This window comes from Anoplopoma fimbria, chromosome 6, assembly GCF_027596085.1.
Source record: "Anoplopoma fimbria isolate UVic2021 breed Golden Eagle Sablefish chromosome 6, Afim_UVic_2022, whole genome shotgun sequence".
Lineage (NCBI taxonomy): Eukaryota > Metazoa > Chordata > Actinopteri > Perciformes > Anoplopomatidae > Anoplopoma > Anoplopoma fimbria.
In genome coordinates, this window is record NC_072454.1 from 1,771,965 (window position 1) to 1,797,766 (window position 25,802).

Genomic DNA, 25,802 nt, shown 5'->3' on the forward strand with positions numbered 1-25,802 from the left:
TTCTGCATTTCTAAGAAGGAGGATACGAACTAAAGCAATATCTGTGGAAACACCATCTTCTGCTACTACTCCTTCAGGTTGCAGAGCTACGTCACCATGGAGCCCACACTGTCACTAACTGCACCCTATGAGTGAATTATTATCTAATTTTGGGGAAAAAAATTGGGGTTCATAGGCGAAATATATATAAAAAAGTAAAAGCTCTCTCAGTTATCACTTGATATGTGGATGCAAGTTTGCAAAATGTGTTTTTTTGGTGCAAACATTTCTAAGATTTTGCTGATTTGAAGATGCTTTGGATACGAGCATCAGCTAAAAGACATGAACTGTAAAGTGAGACTTGACCTCACCTCACAGCTCTGATGACGGCCTTGAGCGGAGCGGACAGATCCTCCACGGTGACGTCACAATGGCAGCCTCTCTCGTCGAAGGAATCCTCCGTGGTCATGCCTGCGTCTACTGAGACAGACACACCGCCGTTTCATCATTAAACTCAGCACCATGAAAAATGGATTCCAGTCTTTTAAACTCATAAAACACTTTTCTGCAGAGTGGAGACTCCAAGAATGTTTCAAACTGATACTAGGTGAATATTTATGCCCTGCTTGGACGGGATCTTTAGGACCGGGCAGCGTTTTGCCAGCTCGGCTATGTGAGGTGAGAAAAGAGGATTTATGTGTTTCATTAAAACTGCCAGTAATTAGGAGAGCAGAGGACACGGACAGAGAGACAGACGCAGCAGAAAAAAGAGGAAGAGGAAGAGAAAAGCATCGGGGAAAAGATGTAAAGAGAGTGAATCATGATGAAGTGCATATAAGAGGTTGTAAAATCAGTTCAATAAATGATACGAGGGAAGAAGAGGAGACACAGAGGTGCTATTAAAGCAAATTCATCTGTTACTGTTTGAGGTTCTGGGAAATGTGAGGACATATACTATACACATATACACAAATTTAGCTCATAAGAGTGAGTTATTGCTACCTCATAAAAAACAGGAATGGAGATTTAAAGTACATAAGGGCTTTTTAAGTGTATAATTCAAGAATGTAAAGATTTTGTCTAAAATGCGATATAAACCCATGGATAAAAACATAAATGCATGACAGTAATCATCCTATATGTCTGAAATGTATAGAGAGACTATAATTTGTTTCATCCCATAAATAAGAAAATATGACATGATTGTTGTCAGACTGTGTGGTATTTTCTTTAAAACTGGTTGTTTGGTTATATGAATTTTTTTATGATGTAATTATCTAAACTATCCTTTTTTTCTGGCTTTAACCTTGTGATCTTCTGATTCAAAGGGTCTGAAAATATTACATTTATACTCTGTATCTAGTGGTGGAAAGTAAATAAGTATATTTATTAAAGTACTGTACAAATTTGAGATACTCGTACGTTAGTTGAGAATTACATTTAATGCTACTTTACACTTCTCTGTACTTTTGACTTGATTTATTTGATGACTTGATCATTTTATATTTAAAACAAAATATAATCAATTAAATAACGATGTAATATCATAAAATTAAACTACCAGCAGTATAAAAAGATTAAAATCAACTCCACCTTTACCAGCTGCAACATTCACATGATGAACAAATGAATGTATCTATAATTATAATACCATAATATCATATATATTATTCTGCATAATGAGCACTTTGAGTTTATTTTGATGGTTATAATTTTGCACTTTTACTTTTACTAACATTTTAAATGCAAAGCTTTTACCTGTAACAAAGTATTTTTACATCGTGGTATTACTACTTTTACTTATGTCAAAGATCTGAATAGTTCTTCCACCAGTGTCTGTATCAGCTTGTTCCAGCTCTACATTGAAGGTTTGTTTTATTTATGTAAATATTTAAATAATGGTTTGCATTTTTCCCCAGTTGATAAATCGACTGATTGATCGTTTTGGTCTCAGTCGACTAAGATTTATTGAGTCGATTAGTCGTTTTTTTTATGCTGAATGACGTATTTCCACGAAACTTCCGAGTACATCTCTGGAAAACACAAGATTTAAAGTTTTGTGTGATTCTTTGTGGAGAAACTTACAGATCTGTCTAAGAAAACAACTGATTTATTAGTCGACAAAATCATTTGAGTGTTAGTCCACTAAGAGTTTCATGGATGAGGACAGTCGTACATTTCATCAAATGAAAACTCTGGTTGTCTTGTGCATCATCTTAACATTGACACATGGCATGTTTGGACACTTTGGGATCTCTAGAATATGAAATGAGTTTTTAATAACTGGCTCACTGTGTTAAAAGGGGAAACTGTAAGATGTTGTGTTGATTGGTTGCTTTTTAAAGTCCCTCTCACCATCTGGGACAGCGGTTCGACTCTGGCTCTTCAGCCTCAGCGACGGCCTGAACCGGGTCCGGTCGTTGAAGCTCCAGCTCTTCTGCACTTTGGCCGGACTCCCTCCCATCAGCTCGGCGTTTCCTCCCCCCTCGTTGTTGGGGGAGGAGCGCTGGCGGTCGTTGACGGACGTCTGCCTGCTCTTCATGCTCTGTCCCCGAGGACTCGCCATCCGGACCCGCTCCTTGAAACTCAACTTCTGGCTGCAGGGAGGGAGAAAAGTGAAAAGAGAAGAGAGAGAGAGAGAGAGAGGAGGGGGAAAGAGGGAGAGAAGAGGATTCAAAGAAGCCAAGAGAAAGATTTGGGGTGACAGAGGTGAAGGAAAGTGAGAAAGAAGAGAGTGTGGAAAAGGTCAGGGGTTGATAGAGAGACAGAAAGAGAGAGAGAGAGAGAGAAGAGAGATGCTGTCAACACCTATTTCCACCTCAGAGAGTGAGCTGAGAGCTCAGACACAAAGCAACAATCTGTCTTTTCCCTTCAGTCCAAATATCATCCATCCAACTGACATGCCCAAAAAAACACCAGAACACAACCAGACGGGGCACCGAGCCACCGAAACCTGAAGTGCAGTGATCCTCAACAAAAACCAGCTGATGATCTAATCATGTGTTCGCTTTTTAAAAAACAGAGTTAAACAGATTCTAAGAGGTGATATGTGACAGAAAAGTAACATTAAACAGATTCATTTTGAGACTACGATGAACAAACGAGACCATTGTTAACAGAAGAGTGCAACATGTTTTTTGGGGAAAATGTTGGAATTCTTCACACCACAAAAAAAGGGCGAAATCTTTAAGAGATTGTGAAGGCAAATAACTTCCAGCATGTTAATCAACGTTTACTTATACTTATGATATTTTTATTGCTTTTCACTAAATTGTTGTGGTACTATTTCATTTTTTACAACCTACAGGAGTATAGCCTCTAAAAAAATCTTCTGGCAAACAACTTCTGGCCTCAAAAAAACAAAAAAAACAATGGTTGTTTACAAAGAATATGAATTAAACTAAAAACATTTAACATTGCCGGACTCGGAACAATTTCTAGACAATTGAAATTAAAGGGGGAATGGTTTATTTACGCATAACTCTGACTTTACTTTTTTTAAGAAGTCACCAAATTGACTCACTTTTGCTTAATCAAAGAAATGTGGTTTTAATCTGAAAAACATCAGTTTTGATCTCAATTGTTCACTGTAGTGTCACCATTTTATTATAAAGTAACTTTTAAATAAAATATATAAATAATCTATGTAAACCATACTAAGAATCATAATATATTTTCCATCTTTTTCTACCTCTATCACAAGATTTTTGTCAGTGTAAAACATAACATCAGCCACTGACCAACAACTGTGTGATGTTTAGGAATGCAGAAAGTCAATGAGACTCACTGCAGTAAAGAATAATGTTGCTACGGCAAATAGACCAGCATGCAATGCAGCAGACCAATGAGAGAGAGATGCAGGGTTCCAACACATTTTCCATGCTATCATTTTCCATTTTTCCAAACCTTTACTCTCAGCTGGATTTCAGTTTTTATCAGTTTGAATCACTTTAACACAAACTGTTTTTTTCTTGCACATTCCAAAACTTTTCCATGATTTTTTTTATTATCCTTGATTTCCCAGACGTGTGTAGGAACCTTAGTGTTTATGAAACTTCATACCACAATGCATTTCACCCATGTTCAAGGCAGATCTAAATATAGTGTAGTTGTACACTTATACTGAAACAACCACACATTCTTTCTTATATACAGTAGATACAGCAGAATATATTTGTTAATAATACTCTCATCTATCACCATTCCTTCCATCTCTGATGGCTGGAAAAAAGAGAAGTGTGCAGTAATGCAGGGAGCATGCAGTAAAACGAGGAAGTGCTTCAATAAACCGACATTATTATACTGAAATGTGCATAACTATCGCATCTGTTGTTGGGGGATAATTTCAGGTCCAGCTGAAATCACATTTACTCCTACTCTTTTTTAGTCATTTTTTAAATGAGCTCATATACATTTTTTTATTGAAGAAAGAAAAACAAAAAGGTCAATATCATAAATGATTCTTATTAGCTTCATGTTTGTTTAGTCGTTCATTAAAGATAAGAGGATAAGATGTGTGCTCATCTGGTTGAGTGATTTATAGAACAGATATGTATGCTTTAAGCCCCATGAACTGTTCATTTTATTTCCATTGCTTTTTACTAAATTGTTGGGGTACTATTTCATTTTTTTTACAACCAATGGGAGTATAGCCTCTAAAATACAAATAACTTCTGGAATCTAAACAACGATGGTTATTCACCAATAATACGAATGAAACTAAAGACATTCACGTGGCTCGGAACAGTTTCTAGAAAATATAGAGTTTTAATTATTTGAGACGAAAGAAAATTTCCAAAATTCACAATTTCATTTTCGTAGGGATTATTAAATTATGAAAGGATAGTGTCAAAAAACATCCCATGATGCCAATCTGCTTAATGGTTTTAGAAGTATAGGGGCTCAACATGCAATTTGTTAACTGCTGTGAACTACATTAGAGAGTCAAATCCTGTGCATTTTTTTATTTATCTGAAAAACCCCACACTTTCTTATTGTTATCTTTTAATACAATGTTTACTTTTAGAGTGTAAAGCTCAATTTTGGTGGAATTCCCCTTTAATCTGAAACACAGTTTGGTTTGCATTCGACAGGCAGCAAGCAGCAGCAGCAGTCGTCTCAGACAAAGTCCTAAAAAAAAAGGGAATGAGGTAAGAAAGGAAGTCTGTTTCCTGGGTTCTCCTCCATGCTATTAGTCAGTCATTCCCACAGGTAACCGGGCTAAGAGGCGGAGCAGAGAGGATGCTGGGTAGCACTGTAGGTACCTCCTATATTTCCGAGTGTACCTTCGGAAGAGCCTCGCTTTACTTAGACCCTTACTAGAGCGGAGGACGGAGGAGGGAGACGGGAGGATAAAGGAGGAAGGAGATTAAAAGAGGAAGGAGAAGAGAAGATCTTCTGCCGTCAGTATTGATGCAAAGGTTAATACAGGAGGAGGAGCGGGGGGGCATCGTTATTAGGAGGAGATAAACAGGATGAACCACCTCAACCTGGACAAATATATGTTCATGATGTGACACACATCATACTTATGTCATAAAAACTAAAACTAAAGGCAGTTTGAAAGCAGTAGTCTGAACATCTACAACCTGGACTCTTTATTTCTGAACAAATGTGACCAAACTCTCACCAGATGCTTCATTGAGAAACTGCTGACGTTTTTATTGCCCATGTTTGGCACTCCAATCGTATACAAATCAAACAAAGTGATGTCTTTTCAACACAATGATTGTTCTGTGACAAACTCAATCACTTTTTCTGCATATGGGCCTGTTGCATAAAGTAGTGGTCAACAAAAGGGATAATATTGTCTCCAAAAATCAGGCTGCGTTCACGTTAAATTTGGTGTTTTTTAAATGGAATCTGGTGCGTTTGGAAGTTAAGTCTACATGCTGTTATTTATTGTTGTTTATCTACAACGCAGTATAATTTACTCAATAAAGTTTATTTGATTTGGCCCATAAGGAAGCAAGAAGTCAGCTACAGGTTTAAAAACACCTTTAAATGACAAGAAACCGTGTCCAGGTTGGAAGAAGTCAGAGTTGCATTTCGAATAAAAATGAATGAACTGCACACACACACACACACACACACACACACACACACACACACACACACACACACACACACACACACACACACACACACACACACACACACACACACAAACGTACACACACATACACACACACCTGCTGCACACATAAACTCCAGATTAAACGCCTAATTATCCTTTATTTTGTGTGTTGTGCCTCTCGCAGCCAACATCCAGCCCTCGTACGCTCAGCATGATGTCGGCTGAAGCACTTTGTGTTGCGGAGAATGTTTACCACTGCTGGTGTTTACAAGTCTGCTTAAAGGGAAACCACCTCCTCCGAGCAGCCTGTCAACACTCTGTAAAACCACTAATGACACACAGGACTGAGTTCTGCCTTTGGAGGGTAACATAACGGTGCCATAAAAGTGCACATAATTATGATTTCACACGTAGAAATTGGATTTACTGTAACAAAAGTTTCTAAGAGAGGAAAGCGTAATTAACCGCAGCTCCCTTTAAACCAGAGGGGAGGAATGTTTCTGTGGATGAAACTAAGCCTAATTAAATGTTGTTGTGTTTAATGATAAGAAGCACGTTTGTTTGTGTGTTTGACTGAGAGAATATATTTTTATGTGTGTGTGTGTGTGTGTGTGTGTGTGTGTGTGTGTGTGTGTGTGTGTGTGTGTGTGTGTGTGTGTGTGTGTGTGTGTGTGTGGCTTAAGTTAAAGAAGCTGCAGGCTCAATATAAGACTCACAAATGTTGCCAAAGAAGCGCTGCTCTGTAAAAAACTATACTAGCATAATCAAACTCACAAATCTCTCTCTGTCTTCTTTCTCCCCCCCTTTTTTTCAACTTCGCTCTGTCTCTCCTAGACTTGTGTTTGATGAGTTATATAAATACCATCCCAATGGAAAAAGTGCGTCATGGTACAGACATGGTACAGACTCCTGTCTTTAAAGTCGTGTGCACACACACACATTAACACACACACACATCACCCTTCCCTGTGTGAGAGTCAAGTGCAGGGAGGGAAACAGTAGTGAAAGGAGGAGGAGACGAAAACAGAGACGGAGACGTAAAGTGAGTTAGGATTATGAAATAAAGAAAAGAGAAGAAAGTTGTGAAAGGCAGCAGGTTGTACTCTCAAAAGAGGACGAATGAAGTACTTTATGTAGTACTTTATGTCTTCACTCTACCTGTGTAGGACGTAAATCACTGCATCTCTTTCTCAATCCCGAAACAAATCAATAACTGTACTTGAGATAACGTTTCACTCAAAAAGTAAATAAATGTTGATCTGAAACCTCTAGTTTCCTTTTTTTCAGAACACGTTTTCTTTTAACAACATCATCAGCACTTTGCCAGGTCATACTGCTAAAGAAAAGAGTCAGTCAATATATCGATCAATCAAAACCAAGCAACTAACAAACCAATATGTTGCAACCCTTTGATGACAACCATCAATCAATGACTAACCAATAACCATCACCATGTCAATAAACAAATAAATAAATCCATCCTATCACAGTTTCACAGATGTTAAGACAAAACGTTCCACATATCATTTGATTAAAATTGATTAAATCACATGTTGAGTGTGTGTGTGTGTGTGTGTGTGTGTGTGTGTGTGTGTGTGTGTGTGTGTGTGTGTGTGTGTGTGTGTGTGTGTGTGTGTGTGTGTGTGTGTGTGTGTGTTTGGAGGAGTGAGCTGGGAGTCGTACAAACCTGTAAGTGGTCTCTCCTTGCTCTTTCCTTCAAGGGTTAGTGGGATAAAGAGAGGAGGAGACAAAGGGAGATAAATCAGTATTCCGGCTGATTGACAGAAGCATTATACAGATGTTGTTTTTTTCCACTAAATCAATGTGTGATGTGTCTAAAAAGCCAAACGGAAAGTTACGTTTAATACAAAGGCGTTTGATTATTTTACAAGCACATGCAATCTACGGCCATGCAGAGTTAGGGCTAAGCGTTAGCTGAGAGACAGAAAGGATCTATGTCTATGTCCTGTGCCGATGTGAGGGAAGGACAGAGGACGTCGCATGTGTACAGATTGTAAAGCCTCTGAGGCAAATTTGTAATTTGTGATTCTGGGCTATACAAAATAAACTGAACTGAATTGAATTGAATTGAAAAGTCTAATCACTTCTTAAAACACATTTTTACAGAATGGCTTTTATGTTTCGTTTTATTATTGGCTTTACTATCTTATCTTATTTTCATATACTATTTTATGTTTAACTATTTCATTTTATTTATTTTATTACATTTTATTAAATGTTATTAAATGTTATTAAATGTTATTAAATTAAATGTATTTTATTTATTCTCACTTGTTATTTCATTTTATTTCTTAGTTTAGTTTTATCCTATAGATTGTTTTTATAGTTTCATCTCTTGTACTGTTTTATCTTTATCAGAGTGGAAGTCTTATCTTAGTTTGTCTCAGCTTTCTTTTGTTTAATTGTCTTGCTTTTGCTGCCTTGTCTGTCCAAGCACTTTGTACACCCTGTTTTTAAAGGTGCTATATAAATATAGTTATTATTATTATTATTATTATTATTATTATTATTATTATTATTATTATGTCGGGTGTGTGTGTGTGTGTGTGTGTGTGTGTGTGTGTGTGTGTGTGTGTGTGTGTGTGTGTGTGTTCACTAATGTTTCTGAACTAAATGCCTAAACTAAATGTTTTGTTTCTCTTTCTGTTTCATTTGTTTTGCTATGATTTTGCATCAAAATAATGAAAATTGTCCATATTTTTGTAAATGTTGAATTGGCCCTTACTGCCATGAGAGTATTTTCAATAATAATTATTTAAAAAACTGTCATTCAGAAGGACATTTAACTGTCTGTGAATGAGTAAATGGTGTTAAAGATCATGCACGCTATAAGCAAAACATGCCTCATTGGGGGAAAAAAAGGATGAAAGAATGGTTTCTATGCTGCACGACAGGAAGTCATTCATTGGAGAAAAAGATGGTGAAGCTACACAGCTGGAGAGATGGAGTAAATGGAGATGATGGAGAAGAGATGGAGAGGAGAGGAGAGGGGGCGGAGCATGTTTGTAAGTCTGTAAGTGGTTACCTACTTGGCGGGGCTGCAGGTATGCAACGCCTTCAAATGAGGCTTCCAGGTAGCGATGGAAACCGAGTTCTCATCAGCAGCATAACTACGCCAGACACACTACGTGCAGAGTCGAGAGGATAAATAAAATAATGATAAATGAAACAATGAAGTGTGGGAGGACAAAATAAAAGGGGTGGGGTAGGAGGGAGGGAACGAATAAGTGGGGTAGGAAGTGAGGAAAGGAAGGTGAGGAGGGGGAAAGAGAAAAAAGTTGATTAGTTTTTTTGGGTTGTGGTCGGGGGTTTGTTGGAGGGAGGTGGGGGGGGGCGGTGATGGTTGTACTGGTGGAGGTGGAGGTGGAGGTGGAGGTGGAGGTGGAGGTGGTGGTGGTGGTGGTGGTGGGGGATACATGCCTGAGGGGGGAAGGCGCTTTGGTAGTGTTGCCAGGTGGCGCTGAGGTAGGGACGAGCACCGTCGGTGGAGTACAGACGCCAAGCCGCCTGGGTGGGGGGGTGGGGGGAGCAGAGATGGACAGGAGACACACACACACACACACACACACACACACACACACACACACACACACACACACACACACACACACACACACACACACACACACACACACATTCAGATGTACACACAAACACACACACAGTCATGACACAGAAGGGCAATGACTCAGACATGGTGAGGAAAGAAGGAACATGTAACACTGACACGTGACCAGCAGGCAGCCATATTGGAAGTCCTCAGTATGGGGTAAATCACCTATCTGGACATTAAGGGTTATACCTAGAACCATCTGTGAAAGGTTCCACCCAGAACCTTCTATGAGAGGTTCTACAGACAATCCATTCTTTGGTTTAAGATTAAACAATCTTTGGAAGTTCTATCCAGAACCTCTCCATCTTATATACCTATGGTTACAAGAACCCAACGAGGTGGTTCAACCAAAAGCCATTCTTTATTCCAAAGGTTTCATCTAGAACCCACCTAGGGGGTTCTATCGAGAACTCATTTCTCAGGTTTCACCTAGATCTTATCTAGGTGGTTCTAAAGAGAACTAATTTATATTCTAAGGATTTCATCTACATCTTATCCAGTGGGTTCTATCGAGAACTCATTTTTCTTTCTCGGGTTTCACCTAGATCTTATCAAAGGGGTTCTATCAAGTCGTCCTGTTTATTCCAATGGTTTCATCTACATTTATCCAGGTGGTTCTATTGAGAACTAATTTATATCCCAAGGGTTTTCTCTAGAACCCCAAAGGACTGCGGCTGATGTGGTGCAGCTCAACCCACAGCAATCCCAGTCTCTGGAGGGGGTGGGACTGGTTTGTGGGCATTTCCTTTTAACAGCCATGCTTTCAACAACCCTTGAAGAACTATTTCTTCCAAAAAAGGGTTATTTGAATGAAAAGGTCTCATAATGGAATCTTTAGTATCTTAAAAAAGGGTTCTTTCTCCTAAAAAAAATAAAATAAAAGATTCTTTAGAAGCAAATTGTTCTTTGTAGAATCTCAGCCCTTCAGGAAGAACCTGTTTAGAACCCTTAAATCTAAGAATATAGATGGGTTCACACTTGTTTGTTGGTCTAAATGGTCATAACTTTTTGGCTGCGTGATAATTAACTGAGCCTCGTCGATGACGCCAGGTTTGGTTACAAGATTTGTGACATGACTGGAAGCCTTTTTATAAACACTTCACACAGACAGGAAACTAAATCAGGCCACTCTCCACAGTCCGATCAACTGCTGCTTTGTTATACTCAAGAGACTTCTTTAAAGTCATCTGGAGATCCAATCTCGCTCTAAAAATACAGTTGGTCGGTATTATTGCAGCAGGTGAAACTTAGAATCGACCGTTCGTTTGAAGACAGCTACCCTTTCCTGCGGACAGACATAGAGACACGCACATACACACACACAACACACAACACACAGTGGTTCAAAGCAGGGAGAGCTGTGTGAGTCGCGGGGGTGAAGTGACGGACAGAATGTCATCAACATATTTAACACATCAAAGCTGCGTCCAAGTTTCCTTTTTACCTGTTGAGGAAAATGTTATGAGGTTGGCAGAGAACAGACAGAGACCAGGTGTTTGATACGAAGCCAGAAAGACAGAAACAAGATCAACACACTCAGGATTAATTGATGCCTTGAGGATCAATCGGGCTCCAACTGGTTTTTGTCAAGCAGAGCAGTGATACGTATCTCTAACAGGGAGGGGATTTGTTTTTTACGTATATATACAAACTGATTTCCTACTGATATCTGCAGCAACACATGGCGAGACAATCAGACATGTTTTTAACAAATCCCTGTCTCATCTAAACCACTGATTTGGAAGTGAAACCAGTGAATGCACCCATACTGTCCTCTTTAATTAAACGCTATGTTATTGTACATACATTCACAGATTTCCAAGTCTATGAAGAGGAAGTTCATGTCAAACACACGAAAGTGGTAGTGTTTCTGAGAACCAGAGGCCCTTTAGAAAACCTCTAACTTTACTGCAGCAGGGTCTGAAAGTCTTCCCCGCTCAGTCCTGGTTCTGGTTCTCCTGTGCCTCTTTCCCTCCAGCGGGTCCAGCAATACGTCCTGGGTCTAGGCCCCGCTGGAGTCTGGTCTGAAGGAGTTTCTGGTGAACCTGCATGATTTCATCTGGTTTCACGAGAATCTGACTCCGATGACAGGCTTTAAGAATAACTTTATAGAAACAGACAATCTTCTCTCTGATGGTCTGTTTACTGATGAGGTCATATAGAGGATCAGGACTAAACGGAGACTGGTTCGTTACCAGTTAAAGGTTCCTCACATTAACTTTAAGGATACCATGAGTTGCAAGTTCATAGTTTCCATTAATTAAACCCTGTAGTGGAATTTCCCATTTATAATTGGTATTATTAACTTGATCCATGAATGCGCTAATAAACAATTTTCATAATGGATTACGAGATATTGAGGACAGTAAAATGTAGCATTTGTCTAGAAACCTCATCATAAGAACACAGATATAAGTTGGGTAACAGTTTAGTTTTTTTTGGTTGTTTCCACTTCCAAATATGTAGATTTGAAATCTGGCCACTTTTTATTATTATTATTCATTACTAAGTTATACAGCTGGTCTTGTCTGTTACTATGAGTGACGGGCTCGGAAGGCTTCAAAGCGTCAGTGACAGAGACTGGTCGCCATGGAAACGGCTCATGAAATCCCAGCAGTGTGTGTTGCCGTTGGACCCGAGAGTATGGATTCAGTAGAATCCTACACATTGCACCTTTAAGGACAAAAATGTATGTTAACAACACACACACACACACACACACACACACACACACACACACACACACACACACACACACACATTACACAGCTGGTCTTGTCTGTTACACACACACACACTTATATGAAGTACACTCTTAATGAAACACCTTCACTCTTATAGAAGGAGAGATGGTGAAACCACACACACACACACACACACACACACACACACACACACACACACACACACACACACACACACACATCAACACATCAAAGGGTAAAGATTGGACACACAGACACACACAAAGTGAAAAGCTGAGAGACGTTCAATGCAGAAATGAAACATACAAGAAAATCTGTTCGGTCCTCAGCTGCTGCAAGAAAATTCAGTTGAGGTGAAGTGTGTGTTGTAGTCTGCATGTGTGTGTGTGTGTGTGTGTGTGTGTGTGTGTGTGTGTGTGTGTGTGTGTGTGTGTGTGTGTGTGTGTGTGTGTGTGTGTGTGTGTGTGTACCTGGATGAGGCTGGCAGCTGGGTTCCTCCTCTTTTCAAAGTGCTTCTGTCGATGTTGCTCCTGCACTTTGAGGGCGAATCCTGACCCGAGGATGCCCTACGCACATAAAACACACACTTGAGTTTCAAACGTAGCTTTCTGGAGCTGAGAGTGAATAAATGTGATGAGTCATTATGTTTTTAATTAAAGTTCAGCATGTGTTTGACTCACCGCCGGCAGAGCGAAGAAGGAGATCCCCAGCAGAGCAAAACCGGCGGATAACAAGCGTCCCGTCCACGTCTGAGGGGTTTTGTCACCGTAGCCGATGGTGGTGAGGGTGATCTGAAAAGGTCAGGGGTCAACAGTCGGGTAAGCAGGGCTTTGTCTGGAATATGTCCCACGATCACTCATCAAATACTCCTTTATCAGTTTGCAAACTGGTACAGTGCAAAGATAATAAAGTGCACTATTTAATAGGGAGGGAAAAATTGGAGTACTTTTGTCTCCTTGGTCTCATTTCCTAAAATAAAATTCAAAGCTTCAGACATTTTTCTGTTTTTTTTTTTTGCAGCTGCTCATGGCCATGCTCTAAGTTTTTGATCCACAAATTGCTTGAAAAACATGCAAGGTAACATAAAAAAGGAGAGGTATTATAAAACATGCTAGCTGGCCACAATGTCTCATCTAATTTGTTAACTAACCTTCCAATCTTCCAAATTCAAAATAAAGTTCAAAACCGGATAATGAACTCGGTGACCTTGTGAGTGTCGTAATGAATCACTGCTGATGGTCGGGATGTTAGGATTTTTCAAAATCATGTCTTACAAGCATTTAATGGACACACAAAATAAATGCTTTCAAGTGACTAAGCAACAGTCAGAGCAAGTGACGTACTTTATAAACAGAAAGATGCATTTTGTGGGCGTGAGGGGAGACGGATGAGTCCAACAAACACGTCTTTAAACCAGGAAACTTCCGTTTGACACCATGTTGTGATTTTATGGTTGTGGTTTTCCAAACTGTTCGTTAAAGTATTCTTAAACGTAATTACGTGTTTTTTGTTGCCTAAACCTAACTGTTGGTTTTGTTGTTTAAACCTAACTGTTGGTTTTGTTGTCTAAACCTAACTGTTGGTTTAGTTGTCTAAACCTAACTGTTGGTTTTGTTGTCTAAACCTAACTGTTGGTTTAGTTGTCTAAACCTAACTGTTGGTTTTGTTGTCTAAACCTAACTGTTGGTTTTGTTGTCTAAACCTAACTGTTGGTTTTGTTGTCTAAACCTAACTGTTGGTTTTGTTGACTAAACCTAACTGTTGGTTTTGTTGTCTAAACCTAACTGTTGGTTTAGTTGTCTAAACCTAACTGTTGGTTTTGTTGTCTAAACCTAACTGTTGGTTTAGTTGTCTAAACCTAACTGTTGGTTTTGTTGTCTAAACCTAACTGTTGGTTTTGTTGTCTAAACCTAACTGTTGGTTTTGTTGTCTAAACCTAACTGTTGGTTTTGTTGCCTAAACCTAACTGTTGGTTTTGCCCAGTAGCTCTTATTCTCTCTTTGTCAGCTCTTGTGTTGTGTGTGTTGCTAAACTTCACCTTTCCACTAAAATGATGAAACAGCTTTTAGTGTCCAACATAAAAATAGAAGAAGCTGCAGAACCACTGGGAACACAGTGTGTCATCACCACAAACCAGTAACGGGTCGGTCTCACCTGGCAACAGGAGAAAATTGAATTTATCGATCGGGCCATTTCTTATGGTTGTCTTTTTTTCAGGATTTAATAGATTTCAGATTTAGGAGGAAACAACCAGCCAAGTGTGACTTTAAGGGCCTGACCTGTTGTGTTTTGTATTACAGGTGTCATTAAGGTCAAACAGAAACTGTAGATGGAAATATATCACTGCTGTCAGAGACAAAAAACAACGCATAACTGCAATTTTTTGTTGCTTTCTTTGGTCCAGACTGGAATTAAAAGCAGCCACATTATTGTTGACATAAAATCATGTCTTTATGTAAAATAAACACATAGAAAAACATGTTTTTATGTAAAATAAACACATTAAAAACATGTTTTCTATATAAACTATGCTTTAATGTATCAGTGTTGTATTTGTGTGTGTGTGTTTGCTCACCGTGCCCCACCACAGAGCATCGGCGTAGGTGGCGAACTCCTTGTTGAATTCTTTCTCCACCAGATAAACCAAGAAGGAGGAGAAGATCAGCACCAGGAACCCGATGTACCAGGCCGTCACCAGCTCCTGTGAGACACACAAAAAATGATTATAGTAAATAAAGAGCTTCACAATGTTTGAGAGAAAAGGAACATTTGCTTCCAAAATGAACCAACACCTTTGAGAGATAGAGTCTTCTTTTTATAGGAGCAATTTGTTTTTTTCACCTTTCTGCTGATCTTAAAATTCATTTTTAATTAGTATTCAGTACAAAGTCATGAAACCTCACAAAGTAAAAATGAATATCCAGTCAAGACAAGTAATATAACATACTAGTAACATGCAACAGAGACATAATGGCAGCATAAACAGGTACATCAACAATTTAATATTACATATACACAGGATATTATTTAAAATAAACATTGCAAGTGTCAAAAGTAAGCAGTGGTGGACTTATTTACTGAGTAAAAGTAGCAATACTACAGTGTATAAATACTCTGATACAAGTAAAAGCATTTCAAATGTTACCTAAGTATAAGTGCAAAAGTATTGGAATAAAAATATTTACTTAAAGTACCAAAAATTAAAAGTACTCATGATGCAAAAAGGGACCATTTCAGAGGTTTTAAATATCCTACCTTGCTGTGTGCATAAACTACAGATCCCAGCAGCTTCCAGGTTCCCCCCCGGCGGTCCATGCGCACCATGCGAAGGATCTGCAGGAAACGAAGGCTACGCAGCGCCGAGGTGGCAAAGATGTTACCCTGGCTACCGGCCGAAACCACGGCAACCGAGGCGATGAGAACGATAATGTCTTGGGGAGTAAAGAAAGGAAATGAAAAGGTCACAGGGTGAACAAGATTAGAAAAAGGAACTGTGGTTGGCCCGTCGTACTCCAAACATCTGTCCATCCATCACCTGTAAAACAACTATTGATTCACCTCCAGCTGTTTGTTTCCTCCGTCATTCCATCCACAACCCTAAAATATCACACTTTTCTTGTCTTTTATTACCCAGCAGTCTGTCTTCCTCCCTGCTGGAGCAACATAGAGAACCACTAACCTCTTAAAGGACGTGTGTTCTTTCTCTTTTCATATGTTGCATCAACTAAACAGTGGATTTTCCTATATTTGTAAATAACATAATAACCTGAGGATGATCTCGTAAAACGGCTCTGTAAGATAACTCACTTTAACAGTATGATAATGTGAATAACAAATGGAAACACAAACTTCTTTAATCTGTTGTTTTCTTAATTGTCAATCTGAACATTAAGTGTAGAGAGTGAACTGACATCAGCAGGCAGATAATTAGCCTAAGAAAAGAACAAACTAAGGTTTTCTTTTAAATAATGGCCAAAGTTACAACAGTTATCATAGCCAGAAGCTGAAAAGGCAGAAATATTCATCGGATTTACCATTTTCAGACATTCCTTGAACATATCATGTGTGACAAACACCTCTGTCAGGAAAAGCAACAAAATCAAAGCTTCTAATTTTCATATTTCATCTCGTGTCGTGTTTAAAAATTCCGCCAAAAAGAGCAGAGGAGATGGAGGAGAGGTCCTAAAAAAGTAAACGAGTTATAAATATATATATATATGTAAAGAACCTGGAGCCTCAATTCATTTTTTCACTATTGTTAACACTTGAGTAACTTGGAAAAATGTTGGATATATAAATTCCAATTTTTGTAATATAACTTATCACAGAAATGAAACTCCTCCTTTTTTCTTTTTTAATGATTTATGGCATTATAACTGTTATTCTGAACAAAAGACATGTTTGAGTTCTCTCAACTTCTGGTCATAATTGTGCCATTTCCATAGAGGAGCTGGACTATATATGATAATGTTAATTATATCTATTGAAAATCGAGGCCACAATGAGTGAAATGTGTCAGGAGCGAAACACTGCTTCAGAGGGAGGTTTCAGAGGGTAAATGTGTTTGGAGTTGTGTATTGCATTATTAATAAAGAAGACAGTTAAAAGAAATAGAGACATGACTTTTATTTTGATCCTATTTTAGTTCTATTTTCCTTATTTATTTTGTCCCCAGACATCAAGAGAGATCTTTGTGTTTCTTTTTTAAGAATATCTTTTTTAGATACAAGGCCTCACAAGTGCTGACAATGTTAGCTACACACACACACACACACACACACACACACACACACACACACACACACACACACACACACACACACACACACACACACACACACACACACACACACACACACACACAGACCTACCTATGACACAGAACGGTTTCCTGGCGAAGCGGAGGCGTCCCTGCCAGCCTCTGTAGCGGCAGCAGCAGCCGGCACTCCATATCCTGATGATGTACTCCAGACCAAACACTACGATCATCACAAACTCCTGCAGGACACACACACACACACACACACACACACACACACACACACACACACACACACACACACACACACACACACACACACACACACACACACACACACACACACACACACACACACACACACACACACACACACACACACACACACACACACACAGCCCACATACCTTTAAATGTTACAAATGCAGAAGCACAAGCAGTGAAGACAGTCAAGGAAGTTAGGAAGTTATCGTGTTTTGCTTAGCTTCTCCTTAAATCTACTGTGCTGCTTTCTTTCAATAAGAATATGAGGTAAATGTGAAATGAATTACTTCTCAGAAAAAGATTTATGTTACATTCTGGACCAAATGAAAACAAAACTGTCTTAGTTTCCCCTCTACCTGCTCTTAATGATGTTTTATTTCTAAATCACATCTGAAGGCAGAGTCTCTTAACTTTAATTGAATTGTAACAATCATTAAAGGTCATTATGGTGAGAACGCACCGTCAGCATTTATAACGCAGATAGGAGCATCACTCAGCCACACACACACACACACACACACACACACACACACACACACACACACACACACACACACACACACGCACACGTTAAATTACACTCATCTAATCATGTTACACTTTCAAAATTCATTAGTGTAGAAAAACATGAACTCAGTGAGTTCTCCTCGGGAGACACGTCTTGACTGAACACATTTCTTGTGTGTGTGTGTGTCTGTGTGTTTGTGTGTGTGTGTGTGTGTGTGTGTGTGTGTGTGTGTGTGTGTGTGTGTGTGTGTGTGTGTGTGTGTGTGTGTGTGTGTGTGTGTGTGTGTGTGTGTGTCCTACCAGGATGAGCAGGCAGTGTGCAGAGAATTCCTGGTGAGCAGGGATGGTTGAAAACACGGAGAGAACCAGACATCCAAACACCAGGATGAACCTGAGGACACAAAACAAACACACACAAATAAATCAGCTGTGGGTGATAAATACAAATCTAATCATGAGTTTATGCAGCAATACACACACACACACACACACACACACACACACACACACACACACACACACACACACACACACACACACACACACACACACACACACACACACACACACACACACACGCACACATCATTGGGGAAAGTGAACCTGCCGGCTCTAAAATGATGTGATTATTTCTCCTCTGCCGGGCTACATTTACCAGGAATTAGACCGTACCAAACATTATTAGAGGACCAGGCTTTAATATGTTACTGCTACTTATTACCAAAGACTGATTCACATACTGTATGAACGCACTGATCCCTCTCACCGAAAACTGGCTGAACAAGCAGCTGACACATGATGATGTGTATGTGTGTGTGTGGGTGTTTGATTTGTAGTCCAGTTATTCACTTAAAGCCACTAAGTCACTTAGTCACTAAGTCACTTAGTGATCTGTAGGTTATTTCAGCAGCATTGTCCTCTCTATGGCATCATTGTTGTGATGTTTCTGAACGGCACAGCGTCGTCCTTTCACTTGGATTTTAGACATTATGACATTACAGTCGTTTGGCAAAGGATTTCATCCCAAAAAAGTAGACTGTATATAAGAAGTGGATGTAGGCATGGTGACGTCACTGATTGGTTTGTGGACTGTCAATCAGTGTGTAGCCCCGCCCTAAAGCATCCCCTGCTTTATGGTCTGTTTGACTCTAAATGGAGCATCATTTACTAAATGAACATCATGCTGTATTGAAGAAGACTTGAAACTAGAGATTGAGACCATAAACTCATGTTTACAATGTTTACTGAGGGAATAAATCAAGAGAGAAGTATAGGAGCCCCGTAAACCAAAACCAACCTCTATTATATCGAGGTTGAAGACACAGAGTTCAAACCAAATCTACCATCGATACCATTAAAGTGTGAAAGTTTGTGTGTTGGAATGAACTGTGATAACACGCAGAGAGAAGAGCTCCATAAAACATGGGCTCTGACTACGTCGTAGTCCGATCAGAGCTTTCCTCCCAACGTCCTCCTCCTCCTCCTCCACTGCTCCACTCCGTCCCTCATGGTAACTCATACGTTAACTTGGTTAATGAGCAAATACAAATTAAAATTCACAGAGCAGCTTCCAGGCAACATATGCTCTGGCTAGCAGCCCTTGCCTGCTGTTCTCTCTCTGTGTTCTTTTTTAAAGATGCCATCTGTCTTTGTGATGTTTACTGTCTTCTCGTCCCTGCAGATCTGTGAGTGTTTGTTTTCTGTGTACAGAGTGTTCTCCAATATCTCCCATCCCTGTCTTATTTCCTCTTTCATCTTTTACTCTCTTTGTCTCTCCCTCCTTCCTCCATTTCTTCAGTTCGCATCTCTCCTGGCTCTCCGGTATGATTGATGCCACCATTTATTTTCCATTGGATCCACGCAGAATATGAAAAGGGAGGCGTGTCTGAATAGTGTGTGTCTGAATAGTGTGTGTCTGAATAGTGTGTGTCTGAATAGTGTGTGTCTGAATAGTGTGTGTCTGAATAGTGTGTGTATGAATAGTGTGTGTCTGAATAGTGTGTGTATGAATAGTGTATGTACCTGCGGCTGAGTTACAGCAGATGAGGACTGATGTTTCCTAACATCTGCATCTGATAGCGTCTCCTTCTTTAATAGCTCTTTACTGTCATACAGACGGCGTGGAGAGCAGATTTACAAACAACAACATCGAGTTGTGGTAGTGAGCAGCGATCCCCCATGACTAGTAAATAAAAGATATATACAATTCTAATCTGACGTAGCAGCAACTTTTAAAAAAAAGAAATATATTTTGGCAGGTGATTGAAAGAACCATCCTTCAATAAAACTTTTTGAGCGGAATCCAGGAGACAACCTCAGGTTCTGAAAAGTAAAGCCGAAGCTTCATGTGTTAAAGAAATGTGCTCATAATGCAATGTAACTATTCCAAGGTTAAAAGAAAATATCTCATGTGCTTTAAAACATTTTGAGAAATAGAATTAAAGAAACTAAATTGTCTGTTTGTGTGAGTCCATTTTTCTGAAAGCAGGACTATTCATTTTCATGCCACAAATAATTTGAAAGTATGAAATAAAAAGCTCCTTTGAATGTCGGCATACAGATCAAACCCCTCAGGTCTACAGAGTTTATGTATAATTGTGAAATGAAACATCAGGACGTCACATTAGCAAAAAAAATTTGCTCAATTAAAAATATAAAAAGACCCCTCATGTTTCTGTTCTTTATTCACATCACAAATAAAAGAGTGAAATCATACAAAAATACTGTGAATGAGATGAAAGAGAATTGTTCAGAGAACTTCATGACATGTCTCGGGTGAAATGAGCCCATCATGTGAAACTGAATAGATTCTGCGTTCTACATTCAGAAGCTGCATGTATAACTTAAAAAACACATTATTCTTCTTTCATGGTTGTGACAAAAGGTTCCTACGTCACTTTCAAAATCACGTCTATTACCGCAGCGATTTTCCCTCTAGAGGGTAATAACATAATGATCATGTGCTAAAGGAGATTAACTATTATAATTATTATTATCATGTTATGTTCACACATGCTTGTAGGAAAGTGTGAAAAAAATTAACATGTGTCCAACTTTTTAATTTGAAGTTGATACGATTGGTGTATATTTTTCATATTAAATAATTCCTAGATGCATTCTACATAATCAATATCCTCGTTTTTTTATCCTTTTTTGTTTATTGATTAATGGTGAAATTATTAAAAGGTTACTCACAAACAAATGAAAAGCAGCTTTTGAATGATGGCAACACAATGACAATGATCAATCCCTCTGTCTCCCCATAAAGAGTGACATCAGTATTTTTGCATTTTTAAGCCTTATATTTACTACAAATCACATATTCTCTACATTAGATTATTTTTTATTAATATTACATCCGTGCAGATTTTTGTTCATTTCTTTACAGGAAATTTTGGAAATTAACTTACAATGATTTCATTATGGATGAGTCAATTATTAAAGAAAAAATATAAATGATCCTTTTAACAACATGGCTCATAGTTCTCATTTTAATGAAGTAATGCCCTTTTCACACAGGACTCATATTACCAGAAGACCTTGTTTGATTTAGAAATGAACCCACACGTCTGTGTTTTGTGAGGCACATTCGCACTGGATAAACAAAGTCTGTAATTTGTATAAATTTGCTTACATAATCCCTCAGATATGATGACGAGGATCTGCGTAACATCCGCTTATATTAAATATTCCTGGTGGGACCAAATCATTGTTTTACAATACACAAGTAAGTCTCATATTTTTGCACTCAAGTCCCGAGTTCTAAACGTGATAATGCATTCAGCAAATGTAACAACAAAATAATTATATATAAAACGTATTCATGGAAAAAAGATCTGGGGAATCAAGTGTTGACTGGCTGAGAACGGAAAGAGTATATGTGAGTTGATTAAGGAATTTGAATTGATTCGATAATCTTTTAGCTTTTGGGAAAGTATCTAGTATTTTCAAGTCAAAAGGCTGAAGTCCTCCTCTCTTGATTTATTCCCTCAGTAAACATTGTAAACATGAGTTTATGGTCTCAATCTCTAGTTTCAAGTCAAGAGTCGGATGAGAAGGTGATTATCTTAACTTGACATAAAGTTTAGTTAAGTTAAATAATTATATGTACACTAGTGAGGTTAAGAGCTGCTGGAAGTTTGCAGAGAGGCTAGCTGTTTCTACCTGCCTCCAGTCTTTATGCTAAGCTAAGCTAATCAGCTCATGGCTCTAGATCCAACAGATCCAAAGACAAGGTCTGCATCGATCTGCTCATCTGACTATTGACAAGTAGGAGAATAAACCTATTCCACAAAAACTTTTAACTATTGTAAATTCAAATTAAATGCTTGTAATTATTTGTGGTTTAATATGTAAAATGGATTTCTACAGTGCATCAGGCTGTAAAGACTAGATTATAGCACCCAGGAGAAAAGAGAGTTAATCAGCTAACACTAATAATCTGGCAGATGTTTGGTGATGTTCAGTACCTGCTAACAGCTGTCATATTACTCTACGGAGGCAGCGAGTTCGTGACGTCCACTTTAAATGCCAGATAATTACTTTTATTAAATATCTCCGCTGAGTGTTGGCCTGCACTGTCGTCACCGTGTCAAACCAACATCTGGTAAAGTTGGTGCCTGACATCCTCAGAGAACTGGAGACGAGATGCAGGTGTGAGAGAGAGAGAGAGAGAGAGAGAGAGAGAGAGAGGGAGAGAGAGAGAGAGAGAGAGACAGAGAGAGCCTGCTTTGGTGCATATGGCAGAGACAAACTGCCTCTGGCTTTATGCTGATGAACGACCCGTGGAACCAAAAGACAAAACCATATACAGCCAAAAGACCTGCACCACGTCTCTGCAAGCTGATGATGTAGTCTGAAGCAGTGTGTGTGTGTGTGTGTGTGTGTGGGTGTGGGTGTGGGTGGTGTGTGGGTGTGTGTGGGTGTGTGTGTGTGTGGGTGTGGGTGTGGGTTTGTGTGTGTGGGTGTGTGGTCTATGTGGATTTGTGGAGAATGAAGATGGAGGAGAAACATGCAACTAGAATCAAGCAGAAGTTGCACAGCACCTTGTAAAATGTCTAATTCACACAATTTAAAATCATTAAGTTTGACCAAACTATTCTACCTGTTCAATCCGATTTATTCACAAACTTTTTCATAATTGTCACATATTGTTTTGTCTTGACGTTGCATGATCCTACAACTGATGGTGTCCACTAATGTCCACATTATGCATGGAGGATTTTTGAAATAATAACTCACTTTTCTTTCTTGCAGAGAGTTCGAAGTGAAGACCTCTCTCATATCTTTCTATTAAATATGAAGGCGGTTAGCTTTGCTGGAAAGAGGAAAAATCTGCCAGCCTGCAGCTCTAAATCTCACTCATGAATGTGTTTCAACACAGATCTTAAGAAACTTGAAAGATAGATTTTAAAGCCGTGTGTTGACATCTCTCTTCTAATAAAAGTATCGAGCAGCATTAGCTACAGAAGTCGCTAAATCTAAAGAGAGTCTCCAAGTCTTCAGCACTGACAAAGACACTTATTTGGAAATAAACATCCAACATGGCTGCTGTTCGGACTCACAGCTGTCGAGATAGCAGCTTGAGGAAGACTATGGTGACACAGATACCAGATTGATGTATCTTTTTCTTGGAGCATTTGATTCACTGATGGCTTTAAGATGTGCAATGACAAATTTCAACCAAGAGTTTTTAAGATATGTGCAATAAATAAATACATGCAAGCATCTGCAGCCAAGTACACGCCACACACACACACACACACACACACACACACACACACACACACACACACACACACACACACACACACACACACACACACACACACACACACACACACACACACTCACACAACCCTCAGAGAGATGAATATTTGACTTTACTTTTTCATGTGGATGACTAATTGCCCCTCAGAAGACACTTCTAAGTGCAAGAAGATTTAAAATCACCACACAGACTTTCAGCAGAATATGTGACCGTAAATCTGCACTTTTTCAAACCATCATGAATCTCATGAATTTGTCTATGTTTGTTATGAAAGCATGGAACATGCACGTGAAAAATATGAACAAGTATGTTTATGATAAAGAGGAGGAACGCTACGGTGCACATGTTTTCCACTGTGTGTTTATATGAAATAAGTATTTGAGAATTGTGTGTGTGTGTGTGTGTGTGTGTGTGTGCAAGGTCATGATTTTCCACACAATACTGTCTGGTATCATTATCTATTTCCTTCTTTCTTTCTCTGCCAACCATGCATACCCTTTCAATCAAGACGGAGGGAGGGGACGGCAACAAAGAGAGAGAAAGATTGAAACAGAAAAAAGAGAAAAGGAGAGGGTCGGTGAGGCCCGTCGTTGTTTTGAATAAGAGCACGACTAAAAAGTAAGAAAAGGAAGTTCATGGGGAGAGAAGGCAAACAGCAGTCCAAGAGAAAACGCTGAATCAAAATGAGTGAACGCTACATGAGATCAGCAGGTTTCTCCTGGATGAAAGCTAGCAGAGGAGATAAAGATGGAGCTCAGCTATAAATAAAGTTTCTCCTTCTAGGAAAGGCCTGTTAGATCGGTACATCAGGAATAAAACAAAAGAGAGAAGAAGAAGAAGAAGAAGAAGAAGAAGAAGAAGAAGAAGAAGAAGAAGAAGAAGAAGAAGAAGAGAGATTAAGAAAAAGATGACAAGCTGAGAGAGCAGACTGAGCACAGCCAGCCTCTACTTCCCCTCCTCTGATCTCACAGTGTCACCGTATTGATCATGTTTTTATTCCAATCGATACCCACAGTGTACTTTTATTCTGGTGCGAGAGGGAGGTTTGAATGGAAGCTGCTGGATAAAGAGAAGGCAAGATGAGAGGGAAAAGAGGGAGGGAGAGGGGGAAGGAAGCCAGGCCAACTCCTCGCCAAGCGTCTATTAGTTAATCCTCGTGTTTATCCAGTCAAGTGCAGTATCTTACCTGATGATGGCAGCGATAAAACACACGGTTTTATTTCTAAGCAACTACTTGACCAAACAGAGCCGGGGGCCAAAGAACGGGGCCAGATTTCTCTGCACAAGGTTTTCCTCCATCAACAGGAAAAAAGGCTTATAACTATAATAATAGTTGTTGAATTCACCTCAGAAAGAAAGTAAAGGAGCTGTGTGGGCTTGAGGTGGAAGGAATCCAATGTCTTGTTTAAGGAAGCTTCAGACACACGTATTTATGCTAAAACAAGGGGGTGAAGGAGTTTATGACTCTACACCGACATGTTGACCTTAAAGCTACAGTACGAAACTGTTTACTTTGAGGCAATGCATTGCTCGAGTCAACACATTCTGAATGCCAACTCGTCAAATATTGACCCTTGTCCGGTGGGCTTAAGCTTCAAACTATGACTACGTACCAGGTAGCAACCTCTGGTTCTGAAAGTTTAAGCCAAAGCTAAAGTGTCTTTAAGCTGCATTCTCTCTAGTGTCCATCAGGGGGCGACTCCTCTGGTTGTATAGAAGTCTATGAGAAAATGACTCTACTTCTCTCTTGATTTATTCCCTCAGTAAACATTGTAAACATGAGTTTATGGTCTCAATCTCTAGTTTCAAGTCTTCTTCAATACAGCATGATGTTCATTTAGTAAATGATGCTCCATTTAGAGTCAAACAGACCATAAAGCAGGGGATGCTTTAGGGCGGGGCTACACACTGATTGACAGGTCGACACCAGAGTCCAAATATGGTCACTTCCTGTTCACTGGTTGCAAAAAGCCAAGATGGCGACATCCAAAATGCCAAACTCGAGGTTTCAAAACGTCTTTCCACAAACTTCTACTTCTTCTATACAGTCTATGCTACGTACCCTTCTAGTATAAGTTTTGCACGTGTCAATTTCTTTCAAACTTCGA

General features: G+C 39.2%; 1 protein-coding gene across 1 annotated transcript in view; it reads right to left on the minus strand.

Annotated features, from left to right (window-relative positions):
- Nucleotides 1-25,802, minus strand: part of kcnq5a (potassium voltage-gated channel, KQT-like subfamily, member 5a) — a 92,050-nt gene that overhangs the window by 10,897 nt on the left and 55,351 nt on the right. The window contains exons 2-11 of the mRNA XM_054600091.1: nucleotides 18,225-18,315; nucleotides 17,266-17,392; nucleotides 15,650-15,825; nucleotides 14,970-15,095; nucleotides 13,075-13,185; nucleotides 12,865-12,960; nucleotides 9,106-9,200; nucleotides 7,743-7,769; nucleotides 2,335-2,576; nucleotides 352-459 (exon numbers count right to left, since the gene is read on the minus strand). Coding sequence (XP_054456066.1) covers nucleotides 352-459; nucleotides 2,335-2,576; nucleotides 7,743-7,769; nucleotides 9,106-9,200; nucleotides 12,865-12,960; nucleotides 13,075-13,185; nucleotides 14,970-15,095; nucleotides 15,650-15,825; nucleotides 17,266-17,392; nucleotides 18,225-18,315 — 1,199 coding nt within the window. The remainder of the gene's footprint in view (nucleotides 1-351; nucleotides 460-2,334; nucleotides 2,577-7,742; nucleotides 7,770-9,105; nucleotides 9,201-12,864; nucleotides 12,961-13,074; nucleotides 13,186-14,969; nucleotides 15,096-15,649; nucleotides 15,826-17,265; nucleotides 17,393-18,224; nucleotides 18,316-25,802) is intronic.